The sequence below is a fragment of the Neomonachus schauinslandi genome, chromosome 13 (genome assembly GCF_002201575.2).
Source record: "Neomonachus schauinslandi chromosome 13, ASM220157v2, whole genome shotgun sequence".
In the NCBI taxonomy this organism is placed as follows: Eukaryota; Metazoa; Chordata; class Mammalia; order Carnivora; family Phocidae; genus Neomonachus; species Neomonachus schauinslandi.
The window spans coordinates 90,082,086-90,106,237 of NC_058415.1; the positions used below are offsets into that span (position 1 = coordinate 90,082,086).

At 57.7% G+C, this 24,152-nt stretch overlaps 2 protein-coding genes across 9 annotated transcripts in view; one reads left to right on the forward strand and one right to left on the reverse strand.

Moving 5' to 3' along the window:
* The first annotated feature begins 8 nt into the window (after positions 1-8).
* Positions 9-8,990, forward strand: CEL (carboxyl ester lipase). Its single transcript, XM_021691155.2, has 11 exons — positions 9-1,455; positions 3,625-3,775; positions 3,865-3,987; positions 4,175-4,372; positions 4,952-5,082; positions 5,245-5,352; positions 5,473-5,590; positions 6,711-6,897; positions 7,057-7,260; positions 8,138-8,335; positions 8,675-8,990. The coding sequence occupies exons 1-11, from the start codon at positions 1,390-1,392 to the stop codon at positions 8,988-8,990; spliced, it is 1,800 nt and encodes a 599-aa protein (XP_021546830.1). The 5' UTR covers positions 9-1,389.
* Positions 8,991-15,700: 6,710 nt separating this feature from the next.
* Positions 15,701-24,152, reverse strand: part of RALGDS (ral guanine nucleotide dissociation stimulator) — a 28,641-nt gene continuing 20,189 nt past the window's right edge. For 4 of the 8 annotated variants that reach the window (XM_021691366.1, XM_021691364.1, XM_021691367.1 and 1 more), the window contains 11 exons: positions 23,807-23,910; positions 23,354-23,438; positions 22,325-22,393; positions 21,793-21,879; positions 21,256-21,288; positions 20,806-20,927; positions 20,548-20,643; positions 20,114-20,315; positions 19,679-19,921; positions 18,436-18,550; positions 15,701-16,767 (listed from right to left, as the gene is read on the reverse strand). In XM_021691366.1, coding sequence (XP_021547041.1) covers positions 16,592-16,767; positions 18,436-18,550; positions 19,679-19,921; positions 20,114-20,315; positions 20,548-20,643; positions 20,806-20,927; positions 21,256-21,288; positions 21,793-21,879; positions 22,325-22,393; positions 23,354-23,438; positions 23,807-23,910 — 1,332 coding nt within the window. In that variant the 3' untranslated portion in view covers positions 15,701-16,591. Of the gene's footprint in view, positions 16,768-18,435; positions 18,551-19,248; positions 19,373-19,678; positions 19,924-20,113; positions 20,316-20,547; positions 20,644-20,805; positions 20,928-21,255; positions 21,289-21,792; positions 21,880-22,324; positions 22,394-23,353; positions 23,439-23,806; positions 23,911-24,152 lie in introns of those variants that run through there. The other 4 variants (XM_021691369.2, XM_021691371.1, XM_021691370.1 and 1 more) reach the window with 4 other exon arrangements.

The following is a 24,152-nucleotide window of genomic DNA, read 5'->3' on the forward strand; positions in this document are numbered from 1 at the left end:
TCTCCCCACCTCTCCCCACCCCTCCCCACCCCTCCCCACCCCTCCCCACCTTCTCTCCAGCTTCTCTCCACTCTGCGTCACAGAAGATTTGGATCTTGCAGGCAGGCAGGCAGGCAGGCTTGGTGGCGGCAGCGGGCACGATGGTAGCAGGGCTGTGGCCTGTGTCCAAGGTGCCGCTCCCGGGCAGCAGAGGGCCTGCCGGCGCCCAGGCTGCGGGGCTGTTGGCCTCACGGGGCTCCGCTGTCCCCTGGCTCCTGAGTGCATCCCCCTCACTAGAGGTGGTTGTGCGGTGGGGTCTGAGCAGCCTCTGTGAGCCGTGAGCCGTGACCCCAGCGGCAGCCGAACTCAAAGGCACCATGTCAGGCCCTGTCCGTGGTGGCCTGCCTTTTCTAATAAGTCACCCCGGTGACCAGAGTCCTGCACAGCCACAGGAGACAGCAGTGGCCGCTTTTGTGCCGCCCCTACTTCTGTGCTCAGTTTTCTCCCTCCCGCTCTCTGACGCTCTTGGTCTCTGTCCCTTCCACTCTCTGTTGGTCGGTCTCCGTCTCTGCTTGGCTTTGCCGCAGGGTCTTTGCGGGGCCCATTTCTGTGGCCAGAAAGCCCGGCTTTTCCTTTTCCTTAAGGAAGCCCTCGAGGCTGGGCTGGAGCCCCACTTCCCCCTTTCCCTTGTCTGCCCGAGCCTCCTGCCTTCCCATCCCAGGACGTGGACTGTGTGTGAGGCCTCCCCCACCCCCAAGGGCAGGGTCGTCTGTGCTGCTCTGGGCCCCCACACCTGGCTCAGACTGCACACCCAGCGGGCCCGTGGTAACAAGGGTCAACCCTGCCAGCTGACCAGTGGCGCGCAGCGCACAGCCCAGAAGTCACATGCCGGGTCCCCTACAAGCTCCTCTGTTGAGCTGGGGCGGGGTGGCAGGCGGGCCACGGAGACCGAGCGTGCCCATTGCTCTGAGGGCAGAGCCAAGTCCTTGTAAGTCAGTGAGCCAGAATGCAGGGCGCTGTTCACCCGGGCAAGCCGACGGCCTGGCGACCTTCGGTCCTGTGCCATCTGCCTCCACTCCCAGGTAGGCGGTAACCTGCGCAGGTGCGTGGCGGCACACAGCATTGGGGGCAGCCAGCCCTGGGAAAGGTAGCCTGGCACCGTGCCGTGTGTGCACATGCGTGTGCCCCACTGTGTGACCTTGGCCCAGCCCGAGGCTAGCTGGAAACAGCAGCTGTCTCCTGGCCCCAGGTACCCTGCCTGGAGTGTGGCCAGCCTGGAAGAAGGGGCACAGGTGGGAGGAGGGGAAAGGGGCCTCTGCGGACAGCTGCTACCTCGGACTCCCGGCCAGCTCCAGCCGCATAAATCCCTGCGGGCCGGAGGGGAGGGACGCACACAGGCAGGCGCATGCCATGGGGCACCTGGGGCTGGTCGTCTTGGGCCTCACCTGCTGCTGGGCGGTAGTGAGCGCAGCAAAGGTAAGCGAGGGCCCAGCAGAGGGGCCCCTCTCTCCTCTCCCTAAGTGAGACCTGGAAACGGGACAGGGCACAGTGGAGGGAAGACAGGGTCACTGGCCAGAAGAGCCAGTCTGAGAAAGAGACCCCAACAATCAAAATGGCATTTCTTGGGCACTTCATGTTTTGTGTATATTCTCATTCATATGACAGCCTGCCAGATAAAATACAGGATGCCACATTAAATCTGAATTTCATACAAATCACGAGAAGTTTTCGGTGTGTATCTTCTATGCAGTATTTGGGATATACTAAAAAAAAAAAAGTCAATTTATGTGAAATGCAAATGTAACTGGGAGTCCTCAATCTTTATTTGCTGAGTCTAGGAACCCAACACCCCTCTGGCTCTTTCCTCTCTAGAGATGTCGATGTCCCCTTTTCACAGAAGGGGAGACGGGCCCAGAGCAGACGAGCAATTTGCCCAAGCTCACACAGCCACCAGTGGCTGAACAGAAACCTAAAACTCCGGAGTCTGGCTCCCAGGGTAACCTCCGTGTCCCAAGCAGCAGGTCCCCACCTGCTTGCTGGCCAGTCAGGAGGCCGCCCAGGGCGGGTACACCATTGCCCGGGGTGAAGAACAAGGCAGGGAAGGGGCTGCAGGATTGAAACCCCACAGATGCGTGGCCCCGTGGTGTCCACCCTCCTCCTGCTGCCTCTGTCCCAGCTGCCCTGGGGCCTGCCGCTTGGCCCCAGAGGTTCAGGTGCTGGCCTTGGGCCCCTGCTGCCCCCAGGAGGAGGTCACTCTCCGGGGGAGGGGGGCTTCTCTGAGGGCAGAGAGGACCAGGATTTCTCCCCGCTGTTCCAGCAGCCAGTGCCACCCTCCCCACCTTGCCCCTCACCCAGGGCCCTCAGGCCAGTCTCAGTTCTGAGAGGTGACTTCCCAGTCCCCAGGCACTGACCTGGCCTGCTGCCCCATCCCAGCAGCTGGGAAGCCTGTCAGAAAAGATGCCTGGAGGGGCGCCTGGGTGGCTCAGATGGTTAAGCGACTGCCTTCGGCTCAGGTCATGATCCTGGAGTCCCTGGATCGAGTCCCGCATCGGGCTCCCTGCTCAGCAAGGAGCCTGCTTCTCCCTCTGGCCCTCCCCCCATCATGTACTCTCTCTCTCTCTCTCTCTCTCTCTCTCTCTCTCATTCTCGCTCTCTCAAATAAATAAATCTTAAAAAAAAAAAAAAAAGATGCCTGGAGGCCTGAAACAAGGCTGCACCTCCTGAGCCGAGAGATGGGGCGGGGGTAGGGGTGGGGGAGCAGAGCTGCACCTGCCCCTGGCCCCAACCCTGAGGCCCCTGGCAGGAGTTGTTCTGGCCTCCTCCCCGGTTCCCTGTTAGCCTAGACCTTACAGGGCACTGGGACCCCAGCTGGGCCTGGGGGTGCGGAGCTGCCCTGTCCTTGGCTCCCTGGGACAGAGCACAGGTGAGATCCAGGAAGCAGACACCTGCCATGGGACCCGACGGCTGGGGGGGCAGCCCTGGGAGGGGATGGGAGCCTGGCTCTGAGGTTAGACAGCTGTTTCCCACAGGGTGACTTCAAGCAGGAGAGCCTCAGTTCCCTTCTGGGACAATGGGAAGATGAGCACCAGCCTCCAGGACCCTCGTGCAGACCGGATGCACTGGCTGCGTGGGCCCAGCTCAGGGCGAGGGCTAGCTACACAGCAGTGGTTCTGACGGCCTGGGGGGCGGGGGTCTTTCTCAGCACTGAGCACAAGGGCTGTGAGTCACCAGGCCACCGACTCCAGGCCAGCTGGACCCTGGGGGAAGGGGGACACAAGGGGAGCAAACGGGCCATCTTAGAGACGGGGAAACAGCCTCATGGTCACAGCTAGGTGGCCATAGCCGAGATCCAAACCTCGACCCCACCTCTCCTGGCCTACTTGGAAGGCTCCCTGGGGTGGGAACACACTGGTTGACCCAGCTTCCTCCAAGATTCAGGGAGCAGGACACCCTTGGGGTCCGGGACCAAGGCGGTAAGCTGCTCTTCTAGCAACGTGGCAGGTGGCAGGGCTCAGGTGCACATTGGCCCCTCCTTGAAGCTGTCTCTGGGGAACCTCGGGGCACCCTGGGGCCTGCTCAGGTTGCCCCCCAGCCCCGTTCGGGAGACCCGCCTGGGCCTTCCTGAGCCTCGGCTTCCACCCCCAGCTGGGCGCGGTGTACACGGAAGGAGGCTTCGTGGAGGGCGTCAACAAGAAGCTCAGCCTCTTTGGTGACTATGTCGACATCTTCAAGGGCATCCCCTTCGCCGCCCCCCCGAAGGCCCTGGAGAACCCTCAGCAGCACCCTGGCTGGCAAGGTGGGAGCGGGCAGGGGCTGGTGAGGCCCCGTGCCTGGGGGTGCCATGGGGTGGCTGCCATCCTTACCGATCCCGCTGGCCGGCCGCAGGAACCCTGAAGGCCAAGGACTTCAAGAAGCGGTGTCTGCAGGCCACCATCACCCAGGACAACACCTACGGGGAGGAGGACTGCCTCTACCTCAATATCTGGGTCCCCCAGGGCAAGAAGGAAGGTGGGTTCACCCTCCCCACACCCCGCAGCACGCCCCCAAGCAGCTAGAGACTCAGGCCCTGCCCTTGTGTCTGGGGGGCTCCAGAGCCAAACTTCCCTGAAATCAGCACAGGGTGCGGAGGGAAGCCGGGGTGGGGGTGGGGGGGGGGTGCATCTGGGGTCACTGGGTCTGCTCTGCTCTGTCTTAGTCTCCCGGAACCTGCCTGTCATGATCTGGATCTACGGAGGCGGCTTCCTCATGGGGGCGGGCCACGGGGCCAACTTTCTCAGCAACTACCTGTACGACGGGGAGGAGATTGCCACACGGGGCAATGTCATTGTGGTCACCTTCAACTACCGTGTCGGCCCCCTGGGCTTCCTCAGCACTGGGGACGCCAACCTGCCAGGTCCGCCGGGTGTCCTGGGCACTGGGGAGGGGAGGAAGTGCGCCCACCCCTGTGAGCTCTGGGCTCGGCGGGGGTGAGCCTTAGCTCCCATCGTGCTTGAACAGCTCCTGCCAGTGCCCCTGGAAAGGCCCAGAATCCTATTTGCAGAGCCAGGGAGCTGGAGATGCGCTGTGAGATGCAGGAGCCCCTTGGCAGCTGTAGCGAAAGAACAGAGGCCCACAGACAGACGAGTGGGACCCAGAGGCCCAGCGGAGCAGGTGCAGGGAGCCAGTGAGAGAGAAGATGAGAAATTGAGGCAGCAACAAGGAGCCACAGACAGACAAGGGGGGCTGTGGCAGGGAGGGAGAGAAAAGAGCAGACTGGTCCTCCTGCTCCCCGCCCCCGCCCCCAGCCTGAGCCCCACACCTGCCCCAGCACCCCACCCGGCCAGCCTCCAGGGGACCCACCATTCAACATCCTGGTGCTCAGCCAGGGTCTCCGTGCAGTCGAGGGCATTCTCATCCCACCCATGTGCATTGTTCACCCCGTGTGGCCCAGGCCCTGGCCCTGATGAAGGCCCATCCCCCACCCTGCCCCCAGGTAACTATGGCCTTCGGGATCAGCACATGGCCATCGCTTGGGTGAAGAGGAACATTGCAGCCTTTGGGGGGGACCCCGACAACATCACTATCTTTGGGGAGTCAGCTGGAGGCGCCAGCGTTTCTCTGCAGGTCTGGCGGCCCCAGAGGGTGGACCTGCCCCGAAGTGTGTGGGAGCTGGCCAATGGGAGCAGGGAGGAGAGGGGCTGGAACTGATGTGTGGGGTGTCCTTGGCCGAGCCCAGGGTGGGCAGGTGCGGCGAGGCCTTGGTGACAGGACCTCTGTGTGTTGCAGACCCTCTCTCCCTACAACAAGGGCCTCATCCGGCGAGCCATTAGCCAGAGTGGCGTGGCAGTGTGCCCCTGGGCCATCCAGAAGAACCCCCTCTTCTGGGCCAAAAGGGTAAGGAGGAGCTGTGGTGGGCAGGGGAGGGGCTTCCCTCTTTTCCACTCTGTCCTGGACTCCATCACCCTCTGCCCAGAGCACTGGCCTCACCCACCTGCCTGCCCACCCCCACTCCAGATCGCTGAGAAGGTGGGCTGCCCCTTGGACGATACCTCCAGGATGGCCAAGTGTCTGAAGATTACCGACCCCCGTGCCCTGACGCTGGCCTATAAGCTGCCCCTGGCAGGCATGGAGTGTGAGTGGAGGCTGCTGGGGGAGCCTGGGGGTGCTCCCGGTCGGGAGAGGGCTGGCCATGCTCCTGGAGAAGAGAGGAATTGCCGGGTCTGAGGCTGGCCCTGTCCCCAGATCGCTGGTGTCCCTAGGCAGCTTGCTGCCATGAGCACCCTTGTAGTCTGGTAAGGAGGAGGGCCGTTCTCTCTTCTTATCCCCCGTGGGTCACGACCCCTTGGAGAAGCTGATGAACACGTGGGCTCCAGCCCCCGACAAGACACGCATCCGTGGTCATTTGTGCACAATTTTAGGGAGGTTCATGGACCCAAGACCGAGAGCCTTTGTCCTAGACGGTCATTTGTTCTTCTTGCCACTCACGCAGTGAACACGCACCCACTGAGCACCCACGGCAGCACGCGGCCCTCCCGGCTCTGCTCCTGTGTACCCCGGAATGCCAGGGACCTCATCAGCGCAGTAGGCTGGGGTCCGCTCTTGCTCACCTTTTTGATGCTAAGTAAGAGGCCCCATCATTTGCATCTTTACCTGATGCGCATTAAACCATAAGCAAAGCGGAAGCCAAGCGAACACGTGGCCCCAAATGCAAACCAGTTGTTTCCTCCGGCGCGCACGGGAAGGAAGACCCGCCGGGCTGGGCCTCTCGAAGGCCACTGCCTCCACCTGCCCGGAGCCAGCTCTACGGTCCTTTCGGGGCCAGTTCAGGGGTCTGCGGGGCAATGTGGACCTCACAGTTTCTGGCGAACACGCTGGAGCCCAGCCCCGAGAGGGGGTGCCTCCTTCTCCGTCGGTCCTCGTCTTCCTCCCAGAGGCTGGAGGGAGGGCAGCCCTGGGCTCCGGACCAGTGCTCCTCGGCCTGGGAAGTTTGGCTCCAGGGCACATGTTTTGATTGTCATAACTGCAGAGGGGGTGCCGCAGGTGTCCTAAGGGCAGAGGGATGCGGATGGACACCCCACAGGGTGCTGGACATAGAATTATGCCGCCCTCGACGTGGGTGGTGCTGAGGCCCGGGAAGCCGGGTCTAGATCAGAGGAGGCCGGAGGTGGCGCTGGAGTTGAGTCCTGCCCCAGAGGCTGAGGGGAGGAGCTGGGGGTACCGGGAGAGTCCGAGCCGGCTGCTCTCTCACCCAGATCCCGTACTGCACTATCTGGGCTTTCTCCCTGTCGTCGACGGAGACTTCATCCCCGATGACCCCGTCAAGCTGTACGCCAACACGACCGACGTTGACTACATAGCGGGCATCAACAATATGGATGGCCACATCTTTGCCAGCATCGACATGCCAGCCATCAACAAGGACAAGCAGGAGGTCACCGAGTAAGCAGTGGGTGCGGGGCCCAGGGGGCAGTGCCCAGGGGCAGCTGCGGGAGGTCAGCATCGTGTTGGGGGGCCGTCCCTTGCCCTTTGCTGGTGGGGGTGCAGATACCCTCCCACTGGCACTGGGTGGAGGGTCCAGCGCTGGCGTGGTCCCTGCAGAGAGGACTTCTACAAGCTGGTCAGCGGGCTCACCATCACCAAGGGGCTCAGGGGTGCCAACGCCACCTTTGACATCTACACTGAACCCTGGGCCCACGACACGTCCCAAGAGACCAAGAAGAAGACCGTGGTGGACTTTGAGACCGACATCCTCTTCCTGGTGCCCACCGAGTTTGCCGTGGCCCAGCACAGAGCCAATGCCAAGTGAGGACCTGGGCAGGGAGGCTCCCTGGGGAGGCCCACCCACCTGGGATGGTGCACCTGCGCCCTGAGGCCTCTTGGGAGGGTGGCTCGGGTCCCCACCTGGGCCTGCACCACCTGCTTTGTCCAGGCCTGACAAGACCTAACCCTCCTCACCTCCCAGCCTCAGGGGGCTTTGCAAAACCCTCCCACGGTCCTCTGCCCGGCCTGGCACTGAGTGCCCTCCCTCACCCCATGGTCCTTCCCACTGAAAAGTTCTTGAGTTGACCTTCCACCCCTCAAGCTGTGTAGAAGAAAGAACCCTGGATGATGATGGTCTCTGTTGTGGGTTTCAACTTGACCAACTTTCAAAATAACTTAAGCCTGGGACCACATTAAAAATCACTATATGATAATAGCCAATGAAATAAAAAAAAAGTGAGGAATGCTTGGAAAGTAGGAAGACAGTATTATACCTAAAATCTAGAACGAAAGCTTTGCAGCAACTAAGCAATAAATGTGGCTCTGAGCTTCCTGTCAGTCAAGGCAAAAAGAGAAACACCCGAGGGCGTATACCCGTCCAGTTAAATTAAGATACAAATTCACTTGCAGAGCAAAAAAGATCTTTCTTGATACTGAATTGCAGGAGGAAGCTGCCGCAGTGTGTTTTGGGGTGGTGAATTATAAACACAACTGAAATTGTAGAAGCTTCGAATCCGTGGCTTTGGCCCACGGCTTTCCCTTTCCCAGGTGTCAGGATCCCAGCTTCTGCATGAGTCTTGTGGGAATTCCCCAGACCCTTCCCTGCTCCCTCCACGGCTCCCTCCGGAGCCCATCCCTGAGCTGGGTGGCCCCAGGTGAGCACCTTGCCAACCTGGGTGGTCTCCCCTCCCTTCCTCAGGAGTGCCAAAACCTACACCTACGTGTTCTCCCATCCGTCTCGGATGCCCACCTACCCCAAATGGGTGGGGGCTGACCACGCGGATGACATCCAGTACGTCTTTGGGAAGCCCTTCGCCAGCCCCCTGGGCTACCGGACCCAAGACAGGACGGTCTCTAAGGCCATGATCGCCTACTGGACCAACTTTGCCAGAACTGGGTAAGACAGCAGTGAGGCTGAGCCCAGAGCCCCCTGCCACCTGGCCCTGCAGGCCTGGGTTCTAGTCCCTGCTCCCTCACTTACAATTGGCCTCCCCGAGGCTCGGTACCTCTGTCTGGGAGGATGGGGCTACTGCCCAGGCCCCGAGATCAGCACCTCTTGGGGTTCCATGTGCCCAGCCAGGGCCCAGGCACCATATAGTGAGGTACCCTGATGGTAAGGGTCAGTGCAGAGGGTGGAGGACTGTCCAGGCAAGCCAGGGCCCAGATGGGCTAGGGACACAGGTCTCCAGCCTCCTGTGAGCCCCCAGCCCGCACCCAGCTTTTTTCCTCCCTGCAGGGACCCCAACATGGGACATTCAGCTGTGCCCACACACTGGGATCCCTACACGGTGGAAAGTGGTAACTACCTGGAGATCACCAAGAAGATGGATCGCAACTCCATGAAACAGCACCTGAGGACTAATTACATGCGCTACTGGACCTTGACCTACCACACACTGCCCACAGTGACCGGAAATGGGGCCGTCCCCGCCCCCCCCTCCGGGGACTCGGATGCCGCCCCCGCTCCCCCCTCCGGGGATTCTGATGCAGCCCCCGTGCCCCCCTCGGAGGACTCTGAGGGGGCTCAGATGCCCATAGTCATCGGCTTCTAATGTCCTCGACTCCAAGAAGCCATAGGGTGAGACCCGAGGGATCCACCTCTCCTCCAGAGCTCTTCCTGAATAAAGCCTCATCTCTCTCTGTCTGGCTTCTTCCTTTGCTCCCGAGGCCCCAGCTGGAGGAAGCAGGGCTCTCAGCTCTGTTGCAGCCCCAGGCGCTGGGCCAACTGCCTTTCCCCATGGTGTCCATCAGTCCTCAAGCTCCAGGAAGTCTGGAGAACGCCCCCTCATTCTAGAGAGGAGGAAATAGGTTTGAAGAAGTGAAGTGTCAGAGCAGGACTGGGCTTCAGGTGCCGGTCCCTCTGCCCTGGGCTGCTGGTTCCCAGGGGGCAGGGCGGGCGGTGGCCACAGGTGAGAGAGGAGCTGGGCTCTGCGGGCTGTGGCCTCCCCTGGACCAGTGGAGCCCAGCCGCACCAAGTCCTCTGGGGTGTGGGCAGCGACCTCTGTGTTCTAACTGGGGTCTGGGCACCTGGCCTGGGAGGAGAAATAGACTCAGCTTCCAGCTGGATGCGTGTTGAAGAGAGAACAGAGCATCACACTGGAAGGTGAGAAGCACAAGGTGCAGGAGGGCTGGGCATTGGGTGGCTCTGGCAGAGTTGAGGGGCTGGAGGCGGAGGTCAGCGTCAGGGCCATTCCCACATCTGGGAGTCTGGGCATCGGACATCATGCCGAGTGCTTAGGCAGCTTGATGTCACCATGGCCACAGCGGGTGGGCACTGAGAGGGGGGTCACATGCCCCAGGTCATGAAACTCCAAAGCTAGTGCTCGAAACGATGCTGGGGGGCGGGGGGCGTCTTCCCCACCCCTCACTCATTCTTTCATCTCAGTGGGGCGGTGCTGAGGGCTCAAAGGAGAGAAGGTTCTGGAGTCCTGAGCGGCTCTGCCTGGTGGGGGTGGGGCTGGGGACAGCAGCGCCCAGGAGGCAGCCAGCACGCTTTCCCTCTCTGGCCACGGATGGAAGACTGAGGTCTGGGGAGCCGAGTCCTACAGCCCCACGCAGCAGAGCTACACGGGACAAACCCGTCCCCCCAAGAAGCAGGGTGCGCTCGGGTTGGCCTGTGACCACGCTGGCTACCCTGGGTTTCCTGGCTTGGTCAAAGGCTCTCGGGTGTGAAGAGAGGGCTCCTTGGCACAGACTGCGGGGATGGACCCTCGTGGCAGTGTGGGCCTCTCCCGGTGACTGTCCCTGCTCTTGGCCAGTGGAAGCACAAGGATGCAACAGTGTGTCCCTCCTCTGCCACGTTAGTACGCACACGACTTCTCTAAGTGTTTCCGTCTGCTCTCAGGAGGCACGGCGGGAGAAACCTCTCGGACCCCAGTGCCTTCGACCGGCCCTGGGATTGGGCACTTCTAGCCCTTGTTGGGGGAAAACACAGTCGTGCCTGCCTGTCATTCAGAAAATCGCATCCCTGGAGGGCTTGGCCACGTCAGAATGGCTGGGGCATCGGGATCCAGGTGTGTGCCCAGCCCCCGGGCTGCTCGGAGAAGGTCTCTCTGGCGGAGGCCAGCCTTGCTGTATGTCTGGGGGACACCTGCTGCTGTGGAGTCATCCCACAATTCATCGGGCTTTTGCCTTTATAGCCTGTAGCCAGAGGCTGAAGTTGAAAATACAGCTGATCCCTGAACAACATGGGGGTTAGGGGTGCCAAACCTCCACACAGTCAAAAATCCATAACTTTTGACCCCCAAAACTTAGCATCTAACAGCCTTACTGTTGACCAGAAGCCTTATCGATAGCATACATGATTAACACGTATTTTGTGTATGTATTATAAATTATCTTCTTACAATAAGTAAGCAAGAGAAAAGAAAATGTGAGGAAACTCCTAAGGGAGAGAAAATACATTTACAGTCGTGGACCGTAGGGAGAAAAACCCGTGTGAAGGGGGCCCACACAGTTCAAACCGGTGTTGTTCGCTCAAGGGTCAACTCTAATTACGGAGGGGGCTGACTGGTAGCTGTCCAGGGTCCTGGAGACTCCCCACTGGACCAGGAGTTAACCCTTTATGTTAACCTTTAATGGTGAAGCCCAAGGAGGACAGTTGGGGAAGCTGAGGACATCACCTGTTTACCACCCTGGTGACACGCCTATTTCCTTGGTGAGGCTGTGCCCTTGGGTGGGCAGTCTTGGGATTCCTCCCCCTCCTTCCCATGCCTCATCTTTCAACCCACCTTGCAGGAAAGGTTCGAACCACCCACCTCCTCCATGACATAACCAAATCACAGACCTGGACAAAGAACACAGCCATCCCAGGGGGCTGCAAGCTCTAAGGGCTCTGGCCTAGCTTTTAGGACAAGTCGGTACCAACAGGACTGAGGCCATAAGCTGGTGATTGCCCGATGCAGTGGACTTCAGAACCACATGGTCCAGGAATTCATCTTGGCCAGTGAAGGGGGAGTGGGGTGGTCTTTCATGGGCAGGACCCAGCACCCGTATCCTCACAAACCAGCATTCAGCAGGGATTCGTCTGACCCCAGCCAGGATGAGTGGCCCCCATGTGTCTGGCCGAGAGAGGTGGGCAGGGTGGGGGCTTCTGGTGTGTTTCTGGGCAAAATCAATTATATGTGGAGTTGCAGGGAGGCTGGAAATCCTAGTTCATAGGTAGCAGAAATGCTTATGGAATAAGGCTCAGCTGAAGCCTTAAGGCTGCTTTACAGATCTTTCCCCTGAATTCAAAGCAAGCAGGAGAAGAAGGTTTAAGGACAATGGTGAGGTTGCTGGGAGGATTCCAGTCCAGGTAAAGGGCGGACCATGGGCCCCTGGAGAGAACTGAGGATGCCAAGTCCTGCCCGACCATAGTCCAGTGGCTAATAACCTCCCCCTGGCCTTTTCCCACCCACGTTGCACGTTTTGATCTGTTTACAATCCCACCCCCACCACTAAATGCTGATGGAAATCAAATTTAACCCTGAAACCTGTAAGTTCCTAATGGGTGGTCAACAGAAACCCCAATAAAACAAGCAGAAAATCTTCCCTCTTCCTCCAAAGCTGTAGAAAGGCAGCCACCATACTGGGTCAGGAAATGCAAATGTTATTGTTTAAAAACCAGCATAAAATATATACAACATAAAATATGCCAATTTAACCACTTCTAAGGTACGATTCAGTGACATTGGTGCCATTCACACTGTTGTGCAAACATCACCATATCGAGTTCCAAAACTTTTTCATCACCCCCAACAGAAACTTTGTACCCATTAATCAATAACACCCCAGTCTCCCTTCTCCTGTCCTCCACCTGGTCGTCTCTTCTACTTTCTGTCCCCGATCAGTTTCCCTGTTCTAGATATTTCTAGATATACCTCAAGTGGGATCACAGTGTTTTCAAGGTCCGTCCATGTTGTGGCATGTATCAGAACTCCATCCCTTTCGACGGCTGGATCGTATTCTGTGTCTCTGTCACACAGTTATTCATAGCACTTCCTTACAATCCTTTTTGTCGCTGTGCAGTTGGTAGTAATGTTCCCACTTTCATTGCAGATTTTAGTATCTCTTTTTTTTCCCTTGGTCAGTGTCGCTAAAAGGTTTGTCAGCTTTGGTTGTTCTTTTTCTAGCTCCTTCAAGTGTATCGTTAGGTTACTGATTTGAAATTTCTCTTCTTCTGTAATGTCTGCATTGGCAGCTAGAAATTCTGCTGTTAGCACTGCTTCTACTATGTCCCATAACTTACGGTACATTGTGTTTTTGTTTCCACTTGTCTCAAGGCATTTTCTGACATCTCTTGTGATTCCTTCTTTGACCCATGGGTTGTTGATTTCCACATAATTCTGAGTATTACCGTGTTCCTTCCGCTGTTGCCTTCTGCTTCTACTCCACCTGATTGGAAAAGATACTTCATATGATTTCATCCTTTAAAATTTATTAGGACTTGTTTTGTGGCCTCACAGATGGTGTGTCCTGGAGGATGTTCCATGTGCACTTGAGAAGCACGTGTGCCCTGCTGCTGTTGGGAAGTGTTCTGTGTCTGTCTGCTAGGTCTCACAGAGTGTGGTTCAAATCCTCTGTCCATAGTCATCTTCCTGTCACCTGAATTCTTCTAGCCATTTTTGGAAGTGAGGTAGTCAAGTCTCCGACTCACTTCAAAGATGTCAATTTTTGCTTTAGGGATGGAGGTTTACAATTGTTATTTTTTCCTGATGAATGGAAATTTTTATTGGTGTTACTGACCTTGTCTCGTTACCTTTTTGACTTAAAATCAATTTTGTCAGATAATAATATAGCCACCCAGCTGTTTACTGTTTTTGTGGAATATCTTTCCCCACCCTTTTACTTTTAAACTTTTTGTAGATTTCTTTCAAAGTGAGTCTCTTTGAATACAGCATATTGGTGGAGTGGTTTTTTTTAACCCATTTTGCCAAACTCTGCCTTTTACGTGGAGAGTTTAACCCATTTATATTTAATTACTGATGACTTCCTTCTTCTATTAGCTATTTGTTTTCTGTATGTCCTATATGCTTTTTGTTCAATTCCTCCATTACTGTTTTTTATGGATTTAGCTGATTATTTTTAAATAAAGTGCACCCTTTTTGAGTCCCTTCTACCCTTTTGTATCTATTTCTAAAAAAAGATTTTCTTATTGGATACCTTTGGGATTGCAATTAACGTCTTAAACTGAGCGCAACCTCGTTTGAAATACCAACTTCATTCAGTGGTATACACTCAGCTCTTATAAATTCCCAACCCCACTTTTTGTTGTTACTGTCACAGATTATATCTTTATGTATTCTGTTCCCATTAACACAGATTTACACTATTTTATAAATTTGCTTTATACATTATACAGAAAAAAAGAAGGCTTTACAAACCTAAAGTGAAATGATACAGGCTTTTATAATGATCTGTTACTTACCTCTACTAGTGCTCTTTATTTTTCATGTGGTTTTGAGTTACTGTCTAGTGTTTTTTCATTCAGCCTGAAGGGTTAGCTTGTAGGGTTTCTTTTAGGCAGGTCTACTGATAACAAAATCCTTTAACTTCCTTTATCTGGAAATGTCCTCATTTCCCTTCACCCTGAATGGGCATTTTCCTGGATATAGATTTCCTTTTCCTTTCAGTATGTTAAATATAGATAGGTCATCCACTGCCTTCTGGCTGCCATGATTTCTTTTGATCTTATTGAGGACCCCTTGTACATGACCGTTTCTTTCTTGCTGCTTTCAAGATTTTCTCTTAGTCTTTCAACAATTTGATTACATATATCATATCTCGGTGTGGATCTCTTTGAGTTTATCTTGCTTAGAGTCCACTGAGCTTCTTGATGTGTAGATTTATATCTTTCATCAAATCTGGGAAATATTTAGCCATCATTATTTCAAATAATCTCTCTGCTCCTCTCTTCTGGGATTCTCAGTATGTAGATGCTGTTAATATTTGATGATGTCACCAACTCCTGGAGGGGACTGTTCATTTTTCTACGTTCTTTTTTCCTTTCTGCTCTTCAGGGAGAATAATGTCAATGGCTTTATCTTCAAGGTCACCAGTTCTCTCTTCTGCCTGTGCAAATCTGCCATTGAACCCCTCTGGTGAGTTTTTTCATTTCAATTGTTGTATTTTCAGTACCAAAGTTTCTATGTGGTTCCTTTCATAATTTCTCTTTATTACGTTTCCTGTTTGTTCTTACATTGTTCTCTTGTGTTCCTTTAGGCATTTTTTGCTGTCTGTGGTTTCCTTTAGCTCACTGAGCATATTTAAGACAGTCAACTTAATGTCTTTGACTAGTAACTTCAATGCCTGGACTTTCTCAGGGAGTTTGTCAAATTCTTTTTTCCGACATACCAGCACTGTTTTCCTACTTCTCTGTATGATTTGTAATTTGTTAGGAACTGGATGTTGAGGATGACAATGTGGTAACTCTGGAAACCAGATTCTCCCCCTCCTCTGGGCTTACTTCAGTCATTTGAGAACTGCAGTCTTGTTTCTATAGTGACTTTTCCAAACGATATTGTTCTGCATATTCCTTGTTGTTCAGGGACAGAAGCGCTTCTGTCCTGCTGCCTTGGTCAGGTTGAGGCCTGGCAGAGATCTCCTTAACTGCTGAAGTCCCACAGCTCTGTTTGTCATCAAGCACTTCCCTGGCTGTTGTGTTGGATGAGGTTCCAGAGTCCCCAGATGGTTCATTCTGATCATTTTCTCCCCCTAGCCTAATGGTCTCCATGGAGAGACTGACCCTGGAGCTTCTTATTCCATAATTTTCCCTCACCAATGTTTTTATTTTTAAAACATTTTATTTATGAGAGAGAGAGAGCACGGGCAGTGGGGAGGGGCAGAGGGAGAGGGAGAAGCAGACTCCCCGCTGACCAGGACCCTGAGATCATGACCTGAGCCAAAGGCAGATGCTTAACTGACTGAGCCACCCAGGTACCCCACAAATGTTATTTTTAAAGACCCAAGTTTCAGGGCTTGCTGCTATGCCCTGTGAAAGCATCTCCAACCTCAAATCCCAGGGGTGCTGGGGGGCTGAGCCAGCTCAGTGCCCAGTTAAATGACACTGAGGCAAGCATCTGCTCTGTGAAAGATAGGCTTGCATGTTTCCTTAAGTGAGCCAGAGAAGGGTGGCCAGCTCTTCTCACTTCTCCTGTGTACAAATAAACCGGTAACAATGCAAGATTTCCTATTGGAACCCGGAAAGTGAGAATCTGCATCTCATTTAAATAGCACAGGAAGTGAAAGAACCAAACCACAACTCCCAAGCTATAGTAGAAACTGGATTTTAATATAATATTCAAGTCTAGCATTTGCTATTTACAACAAATAAATATTGCCCCTCCCCAACTGGTAAACTTTTTTTGTTTTGTTTTTGCCTTTTATACAAATATTCAACACCCCTCCCCTTTCCCCCAATTCTCCTTTCCCACTAACCCCCATCTCGTGTGGTCTCGTGAAGCCCAGGGCGCAGTGGTGAATGGTACTTGCAGTGTCATGAGATTCAGTGGCAAAGGGGCTCCGCTGAGACCGTCCTCACTCACCGGGTGAAGAGTGTGATCTGTGAAAAGGGTCCCCCTCCTCCTCTCCTGGGGGGGGGGTTGGGCGGGGGAGGGGTGAGACTCCCTCGCTCTGATGGCCCTGATGGTGGAATCTTTGGTGCAGCCTGGGAAAGGCTAGCATGGTGGAAAGAGGACCCAGGACCCGAGAAGGGCACAGGCCGATGCCCGTGGGCATGAGGAGAGAAGTGCAGTGGTCAGACCCAGTGGATGAGTGGGTGCCCTGGGGTGCCCATGGGCACAGGTGGCAGTGACCCACACCTGAGCAGGCATGAGGGAAGTGCACAGAGGGCAGTGCCCAGCGGCATGCAGGGCTCCATGCCCATTGGCAGCGCTCCTTGGCAGAAGTCAGCTAGTCCTCTGGTTCCAGAGAGTGGAAGGCACCTAAGGCAGCGAGTGGTCCACAGGAGGCCAGGTCAGCCTAGCAAACAGTAGGCGTCAATCCCGGCGGTAGGAGAGGTTTAGGGTGAAACGAGTCTGGGGGTGGCCTGAGCTGGCAGGTCAGACAAACGGTGCCCGCCTGGCCTGGGCCACTGGAGTCTCTAAGTGCTTGGTTATCCCGCCAGCCAGCCCCTGACAGACCGGTTCTGTGGCCAGCCAGTGCCAGGGACTAATCAGAAGATGCCCTTAGCAATCTTGAGTCCCTTCTGCTTCATGCGAGGAAGAGTTGAGCTGGTGCCATGCCTGACCTTTGCCCCTTTTGTGAAGGTCCGTTTCTTTAGGACAAAGTCATAGTTGGCAGTTGAGTTCATGGCGTAGAACACGTTGGCGTTGTCAGGGATCTTCAGCTCTGGTGGGAGAGGGGCGGAGAGAGGGTCAGCGATGCTTACAGGGGCCTCCCAGAACACCCACCACTTGAGGGCCCCCCAGGGCAGGCCTAAGCCGAAGACCTGAGACCCCCAATCCAACCTCAGGAATACCGATGACCACTCTGAATGACACCTGCCGAGGAGACCGCTGGGTGCTCAGGAAATCCAATGACCCCTGTTTAAAGAGACTCTGACTCCAGAGATCCCCACCTCAGTCCGGAGTTGGCAAAGGGCCATCCATCCCTCTCTTGCTGCCTTCACTGACCATGATCTCAAGCTGGAAGAAGCTTTCTAGACTCCAGAACACTTCCCTTAAGTCCTGCCCTACTCAGGACCAAGGTTGGGGGCCTAGCAAAGGGCAGGCCTTGCCCCAGGGCTTCTGTGCCAGGTTCCAGGGGGGAATCCATGCCCCCCCCGGGTGGCTCCTCCTCTCCCCCGTCTGCTGTGGACAGGAGCCTGCTACAGTCTAGACCCACTGAGCTTCCTGCCCTGCCTCACCTTCCCTACCCTGCCCTCAGCCTCAGTCCTCCTGTCCTGTAAGATGGGGGTTGCACCTGCCCTGTCCCCCCACCACCCCCCCAACAAAACGGTGCAAGAAGGTGAGAGAGAGAGCTCAGGAAACAACTTCTGGGGATGCTGGTGGTCACTATGAATTGTCTGGGTTAACGCCTGGCAGCTCATGGGAAGGAACAGAGCCCCACGTCTCTAGATGTATGTATGGATTAGCCCTTAGTTCCTTATCTCCCTTGTGGGGATGAGGAATTGGCAGACGACGAGGTAAGGGCCGTGCCCGAGCTTTCCGACCCTGCTTTCCGGCTCCTAGAGAACGCCAGCTCTGGGTTCTGTCGCTTTCCCAGCTCCCACGCACCGAGCTGGGCCCCTCATAGCCTGTGCTTAGTGTCTGCTATGGTCTGAATGTTCGTGTCCCCCAAATTCGCGTGGGAATCCGCATGCCCAAAGTGATGGGGCCTTGGGCCGTGATAAGGCTGTGGGAGTGGAGCCTCAGGAATGGGACTGCCACTTTATAAAAGAAGCCCCTTGCCCCTTCCGCCACGTGAGGGCACAAGGAGAAGGCAGCTGTCTGCCACCTGGAGGAGGGCCCTCACTGGAACCTGACCGAGCCAGCACCCTCATCGTGCACTTGCAGCCTCCAGAACTGTGAGCGATAAATCTGAGTCGTCTATCAGCCCCCCAGCCCACGGTGGTGTGTTACGGCAGCCCCAGCTGACGAAGACGTCACATGTGCGTGGATTTTAACATATTTGAGGCTCAGGTCCACGGCAGGCACGATTCTTTCTGAAGCACACATTTCCCATCTCAGCTAGGGCGCCCCTGTGAACAGCCCCTCGGCTGGGCCATCTGGCTGCCTGGCCCCAGAAGAAAAGCCTTTTCCCTTCACTCCTTGGTGCTGCTAGCTTTGACCTAGGTCTCCCACAGCCTGTTCACATCCAGCCAAGGGCACGCACATGCCAGGGGCCAGTGAGGAGGCCGCCCCAGGGCCGGGCAATATCTGCACAAGGCCGCCCACCCCCACCGCCCCAGCCCTGTGTTTTGGGAACGCAGGCCCTGGGCCTGGGGCTGGGGTGTGGGCCTGGGGCTGGGGTGTGGTGCTGCTTCCCCACAGCCCGCCCACCCGGTCCCTGACTTACTTCGATCGTCTGAAATAACCTGCACTAGCTCATAGTCATCTGGCTCATCCTCATCCAGGTTGTGTTTGTCCATGGCCTTGCGGATTACGGCTGGAGCCTTATCTTGGCTGGTTACCTAGATCGGGGAAGGGGCAGACCATCAGGGCGAGGGGCCTGGAGAAGCCCCCTCTCCCCCCGGAGCGCAGCCCCAGAGACCCTTGGAGTTGCTTCACACTGCATACAAAAGCTCAGCTTCTGGCTGGGTGCTGGGCCTGTGTGGGGCCTCTCCACCTCGTCCTGCCCTGGGAGGCCTCCATGCAGTGATGGGGGGCTTTTCCCAATTGTTCCTGCCCCCCCAATTCTCCTACAAGCCTGCCATCTCCTCCCATGCCACCTCGGAAACCTGCCCGCTCCTGGGGGCTGCTCCCCTTGATCCTACCCCTGCAGGACAATGGGATCAGTGAACCCAGGGAAGAGACAGCGTCTAGTCCCAGCCCTGGAGGGAAGAGAGGAGCTGGCCAGACGCCCAGGGGCCGCCTCTGTGCCAGGCCTGCATTGGCTGGGGGCTGCAGTGGTGGTCAGCACAGGCCGACCCCTCTTGCCTCAACCCCAGAGGCCACAGTGCAGACAGGCCCTGGACATGGGGTCATACAGGTGACTGTTAATGACAGTCAAGCTAGTTCCTGGTGGGAAGGACGCTCAGCACAGGACAGTATGTCACGGGGCACCAGACCCGGTGAGAGCGGATGGGGGGCCTTCGGGGAGTACAAATGGCTCCTCTGCAGCGTGAGTTCTGGAACGTGAGTCCCCCCCCACCCCCCAGACACACAGTGTCTGGAGTCAGATCCCCTTGGCTTGATCTCACCCTGAACGACATCCATGGTCTGACACTGCTGGCTGCCTCCACGGCCCCCCGCCTGGCGTGGTCACTGCCTCCTCACCGGCTTCCCTGCGCCTCCTGGCCCCAGCCCCGCCCCGTGGAGAAGTCACCGCTGCCCGCCCTCTGCTCCAACCACTGGCAGCTTCTGTCTTCCTCCGAGGAGATCCAGAACGAGACCCTGAGCCCCTGATCTCAGGCCTCTTGTTGCTCCTCCTACTGCCGGGCCTCCCCGCCTCCCTGCCTCCCCTCAGGCGCCTCCTCTGTGAAGCCCTCCCTGGCCTTCAGTCTGCAGGGAAGCTTCTCAATTGTACCCGCTGACCGTCTGTCCCTCCCGACCCCCTGGCAGGTTAGCCCAAGGACAGCAGGCATGGGATGGCGGCTCACCAGGATGCTCTTGTACATGTTGCCGTTGTCCACGTCCAGGCTGACGCGGACGATGCAGCGGTCGCCCACCTGCTGGTTGTACAGCGGCCGCGAGCAGCTGTAGCTGCAGACCCCAGAGACGGAGCGCTTGTGGGTGCGTGTGGCGGCCACGGGCGTGGTGGAGGCTGAGGAGGAGGAGGTGCTGCTGGAGGCCGAGCTGATGCCGGAGGTCTCCGGGGACGACTGGGAGGTCGACTCCCAGAACTGCGGGGATGGCACGATCATCAGGAGCCCTGGACCCTGCAGGGCGCCCAGGCCAGTGCCCGGCACCGGGGTGGGGGGGGGGGCCCCGGGGTTTTGGGGACAAGCGGGGGGTTCTCCGGGCCCTTGGGGGGGGGGGGGCGGGGGACCTGGGCCCGGGGAAGGGCCATTGGGGAGAAGGGGTGTGGCAGTCACCTTTTTTTCCTGACCGTCGGGGGACTCTGGGACAAAGCTCATGTTGATCTCCTCCACGTCAGAGCTGGACGAGCCGGCTGAGTGGACACTGAGGGCGTCGGCGATGTCCCCGCTGCTGAGGTAGGGGCCGCACCTGAGCTGGTCACAGGACTTGGAGTGGGAGCTGCCGCTTGTACTGAGCTCCGTGCTGGGGACCTGGCGGCTGCATGGAAGGATCAGCTCATCTGGGGGGCCTCCCCGGGGACACATCCCACCCCTGCCCCCTCCACTCCACATTCCAGGCTCTGTGCCAAGTGCGCGGTCGATCACCAGTCCCACATTTGTCCCTGCTTTGGGAGCGATCGATTTAGAATCACCCTATTTCACAGAGACACACCCAGCCCGAGGCTTCCCGAAGCCGGGAGGGAGCCCATCCTGCCAGCCTGGGCACTCACTCGCTCCAGCGCTTGACAATGGCCGTGTTCTTCTTGGCCTTGAGGGTGTTGCTGGCCGACTCGGAGGGGGGCTCCAGCTCGCACGATAGGTTGTAGCTACGGGACAGAGGTGCCGTGAGGCTAAGGGGGTGCACACCCAGTTTCCCTCCCGCAGTCTGCCTGGCAGCGCGGGTCCAGACGCCCAGAGTCAGTCCAGTGCTGACCAAGATCCCACAGCATAGCCCACCCAAGCTGTGCCCAATTCCTGCGCAGGTGCACCTCTCCGTCTCACTGAGCCGCTCCATGGCCCGGAACCAGGCCCCAAAGTGCTCCTCGGGTGCGATGCTGTAATTGTTGCATGCTGACTGGAGCAGCTTGATCTGGGCGATCACTTCGAATTCCTGGGGCCAGAGGGAAGGGCAGGACGGTGCTGGCATGATGGGGTGCTGGGCGTGGCCCCGGGGCCCAGGGTCTCTGGGTCCCCTCCTACTCTCTACTCCTGCCCAGGCCCACCCCTTCTCAGAGCTGGGTCCAAACAGCCCCTCCCAGGAAGTCGTCCCTGATTCTGGTCTCCTGCACCCATCCTCCAGCGGGAGAGGTCCCCCCTCCTCTGTGTATCCGACTCTCCCCATGAATGTAACAGGAAGCGGGATGCAGCCAAGCAGTCTATCCGGATGGCTCTCTGATTTCCACACCCCCCGCCAACACGTACGGACTGCAGTGGCTCACCTTCCTCCTCTTCTCGAAGTTGATCAGTCTCCCCTGGAAGGCAAACGGCCACCCACCATCAGATAGTGTCCCCCTGCCCATGACCGCCCCTCAGCCCCTCTCAGGCTGCACTCCCAACAGCACACACCATGGGGCAGGTTGGCGCACGCACCCGGGCTTTGGGTGGGTCCTAGGATCTGGGAGCTGCTGGGCAGGGGTGGGGGGCTGGCAGAGCCTCAAGGAACTTCTTGCCCAACCCTCTGGGGACAGAAGGAGAGCCTGAGGCCTGGGGCAGGAAGGCCCAGCCTGGCCACCCCGCACCTGACCTTGGAGGGCTGGCCCCTCTCTGCCCATGGCCACTGCCTGAGGGAGGGCTGCGTGCCGCTGGGCCAAAGCCTCCCGCAGCTCTAGGCCTCACCAGCTGGGCACCTAGCTCTTTACTCCCTGGTGAGATGGGCAGGTGCCCTGGCCTCAGGGCTCAGTGAGGGGCGTCTTCCTCTGGGGCTCCAGGACCCCAGCCCCGCTCCCACCCCGGCCGGGCCCCCAGGGCTCACTCACATACAGATAGTCTTTCATGGCAGTGTCCAGCATCACCAGGTCTGTGAGGAACGTGCCCAGGTAGGGAACGGTGCCCTGGATGACACCCTGTGGCATGGGGGTGGGGCTGATGAGCCAGAACCAAGGCTCCCCTCAGCCTCAGCCTCCACCCCAGCCTCCCGCTCAGAGCAGCTCGGGGACCTTCAGCTGTCTCTCCCAGACTCCCTCCTAGCGGCCACGGACTCCAAACTCCCCCAGTCACCTTCCAGGCCCGGTATTTGGTAAATCACCGAAGTTCTGTGGTTCCTGGACCCTCCCCACCCCTAAACCCACCCCGAGCCTGGCTCTCCCAGGCCCTTGCTCTGGTGGCTGTAACCAGCACCGTCACGACAGCAGCTGGTCAGGCCGCGTCCCTGCCCGGGCCCAGAGGAGCTCAGGTCTACGTGGCAGGTCAGGTACTGCAGCAGGGAGGGCGTGGAAGGGCTGGGGGCGACCACCCTGTGCTCACTGGGAGGCCTGTCCCCTGCCTCTCCCAGGCCTCGCGCACACTCACCGTCTCCTTTGGCCGCTTCTGAGCTCTCTTGGGGTTCATCTCCAGGGTGGCAAACTTGGAAGTCCCCTCCTGCCAGCGTTGAAGACAGGGTCAGTGAGACCTTCCTCTCCTCCCCAGCTTCCCCTCCAGCAGACCTGACCTTGGGCCTTGGTCACCAGTACAAACGCTCCAGGGCTCCCTGGGCGTGGGAATGGGGGCCAACAGCCTGGCCTCCCTGAGCCTGTTTCCTCGTCTGGGAAGTGCAGGTGAGCACGCCACCCGCCTCCTGGGGGTCTCCAGGGACTCAACATCCCATGCTTGTTCCTGTCACCCTCGCCCACTCCGGGGTGGGGGCTCTGCACAAAACTCACGCACATTCCCTTTCTCCCTGCACCTCGCTGCCTCCCCATGCGTCACGAGCCCAGAGGGACCCTAGGCTCATCATTCCTCCATTTTCTGAGAGGGGCAGTGACTCGCCCGAGGTCCCAGAAGGACTCAGAGGAGAGTGGGCTCCTCCCTCCCGGCTGGAGACCTGCTCCCGCTAACTGGTGGTCTGGCGAATGTGAGGCCCCGTGACGAGAGCCCAACAAGACTGCCTGGGATCCATTTGTGGCGTCTGGCCCCGGGCAGAGCGAGGAACCCCCCAGTGCACCCAGAGCCGCCTCCTGGGTCTGCTCATTTGGACCCAAGGCTGGGCAGCCCCTTTGGGATGTGGCCTCTGGCTCCCCCTGCGGTACCCCGTCCCTAGGCAGGCAGGGGGCTCTCCCCTGGAGCTGCAGTGCAGACAGAAGGAGCCCCGCACCCCTGGCCCCATCCACCCACCAGCCTGGAGGAGGCAGGAGACCTGCTAATCCTGCCAGCTCACCCATCCCGTCTGGAACGCCCCAGCTGCTCCCACACCATCCCATTACCAGGGCCTCCTGTTCCCCAAACTGCCCCCCACTGGCCATGGACCAAAAAGATCCCACTCTCCCCAGAGTCCAGACAAGATGGGACTGGAATTTTTCAAAGAAACTCACTGAGAACCTCCCTCCTCTGTCCCGGCTTTACCTTGATGAGCAGCTCTCTGCTCAGCGAATAGTTGTTCTCATCTGAGAAGATCTCCGACAGCTTCTGAAAGATTCGGAAGCTGTCCCTGCGGGAAGGACGGACAGACTTGGGAATGGCACACACGGATGTGCGTGCTAATCCATTTTATTTTAGAGCCCAAGACCCTGAACTGCCCGGATGGGTGGTTTTCACACAGGGTCCTGCTGGGCCCTCAGCGTTCTGCGGCTCCCAGGGGAGCTCTGTGTGGGTGGCTGCCCAGTAAACACAGGAAAATCTCCAGGGTGGCTCAATCTAGTAGCTGACAGATAGGGAAACTGAGTCCTAAGGCAGAACTGCTGGCCTAAGGCCAATGGACCCTCGGAGGCCCCGCCAGCAGGCCTGACCCAGGATTCGCTGCCTCCTGGAAGGTCCCGGGTCCCCCCCTGGAGCTCCTGCCAAGAGAGGCCGGCCCACCTGGAAACTTCCTCCCACGTCTTCTTCAGCCGGTGAATGGAGTTACTCTGCAGGGCTGACAGGATAGCGTAGAGTGACGAGAAGTTCTTGAGGACGCGGCACTCCTGGGGGAGGAACAGAAGGGCTGAGGTGTGGCTGCAGCCCCCGTGGCTGGGACCTCGCGTCCTGCGGAGCCTGGGTAAGCAGCACTCCCGAGAGGAGGATCTGAGCTCAACCCACAGGAGGAAGTTCCGGGGGAGTGAGCTCCGGGCAGCAGGATGCCAGGTTCCCCTGGGAAGGAAGGGCCTGCGGTCTCTGCAGGGCCTAGAACCACAAATCACCACCCCGAGGGCAGATGAAGTGAGAC

Coding starts and splice junctions, on each gene's coding strand:
- CEL (XM_021691155.2), top strand. CDS start 1,390: ATGGGGCACCTGGGGCTGGTCGTCTTGGGCCTCACCTGCTGCTGGGCG. Junction 1,456..3,624: donor CGGTAGTGAGCGCAGCAAAG/GTAAGCGAGGGC, acceptor TTCCACCCCCAG/CTGGGCGCGGTGTACACGGA. Junction 5,353..5,472: donor CCCTCTTCTGGGCCAAAAGG/GTAAGGAGGAGC, acceptor CCCCCACTCCAG/ATCGCTGAGAAGGTGGGCTG.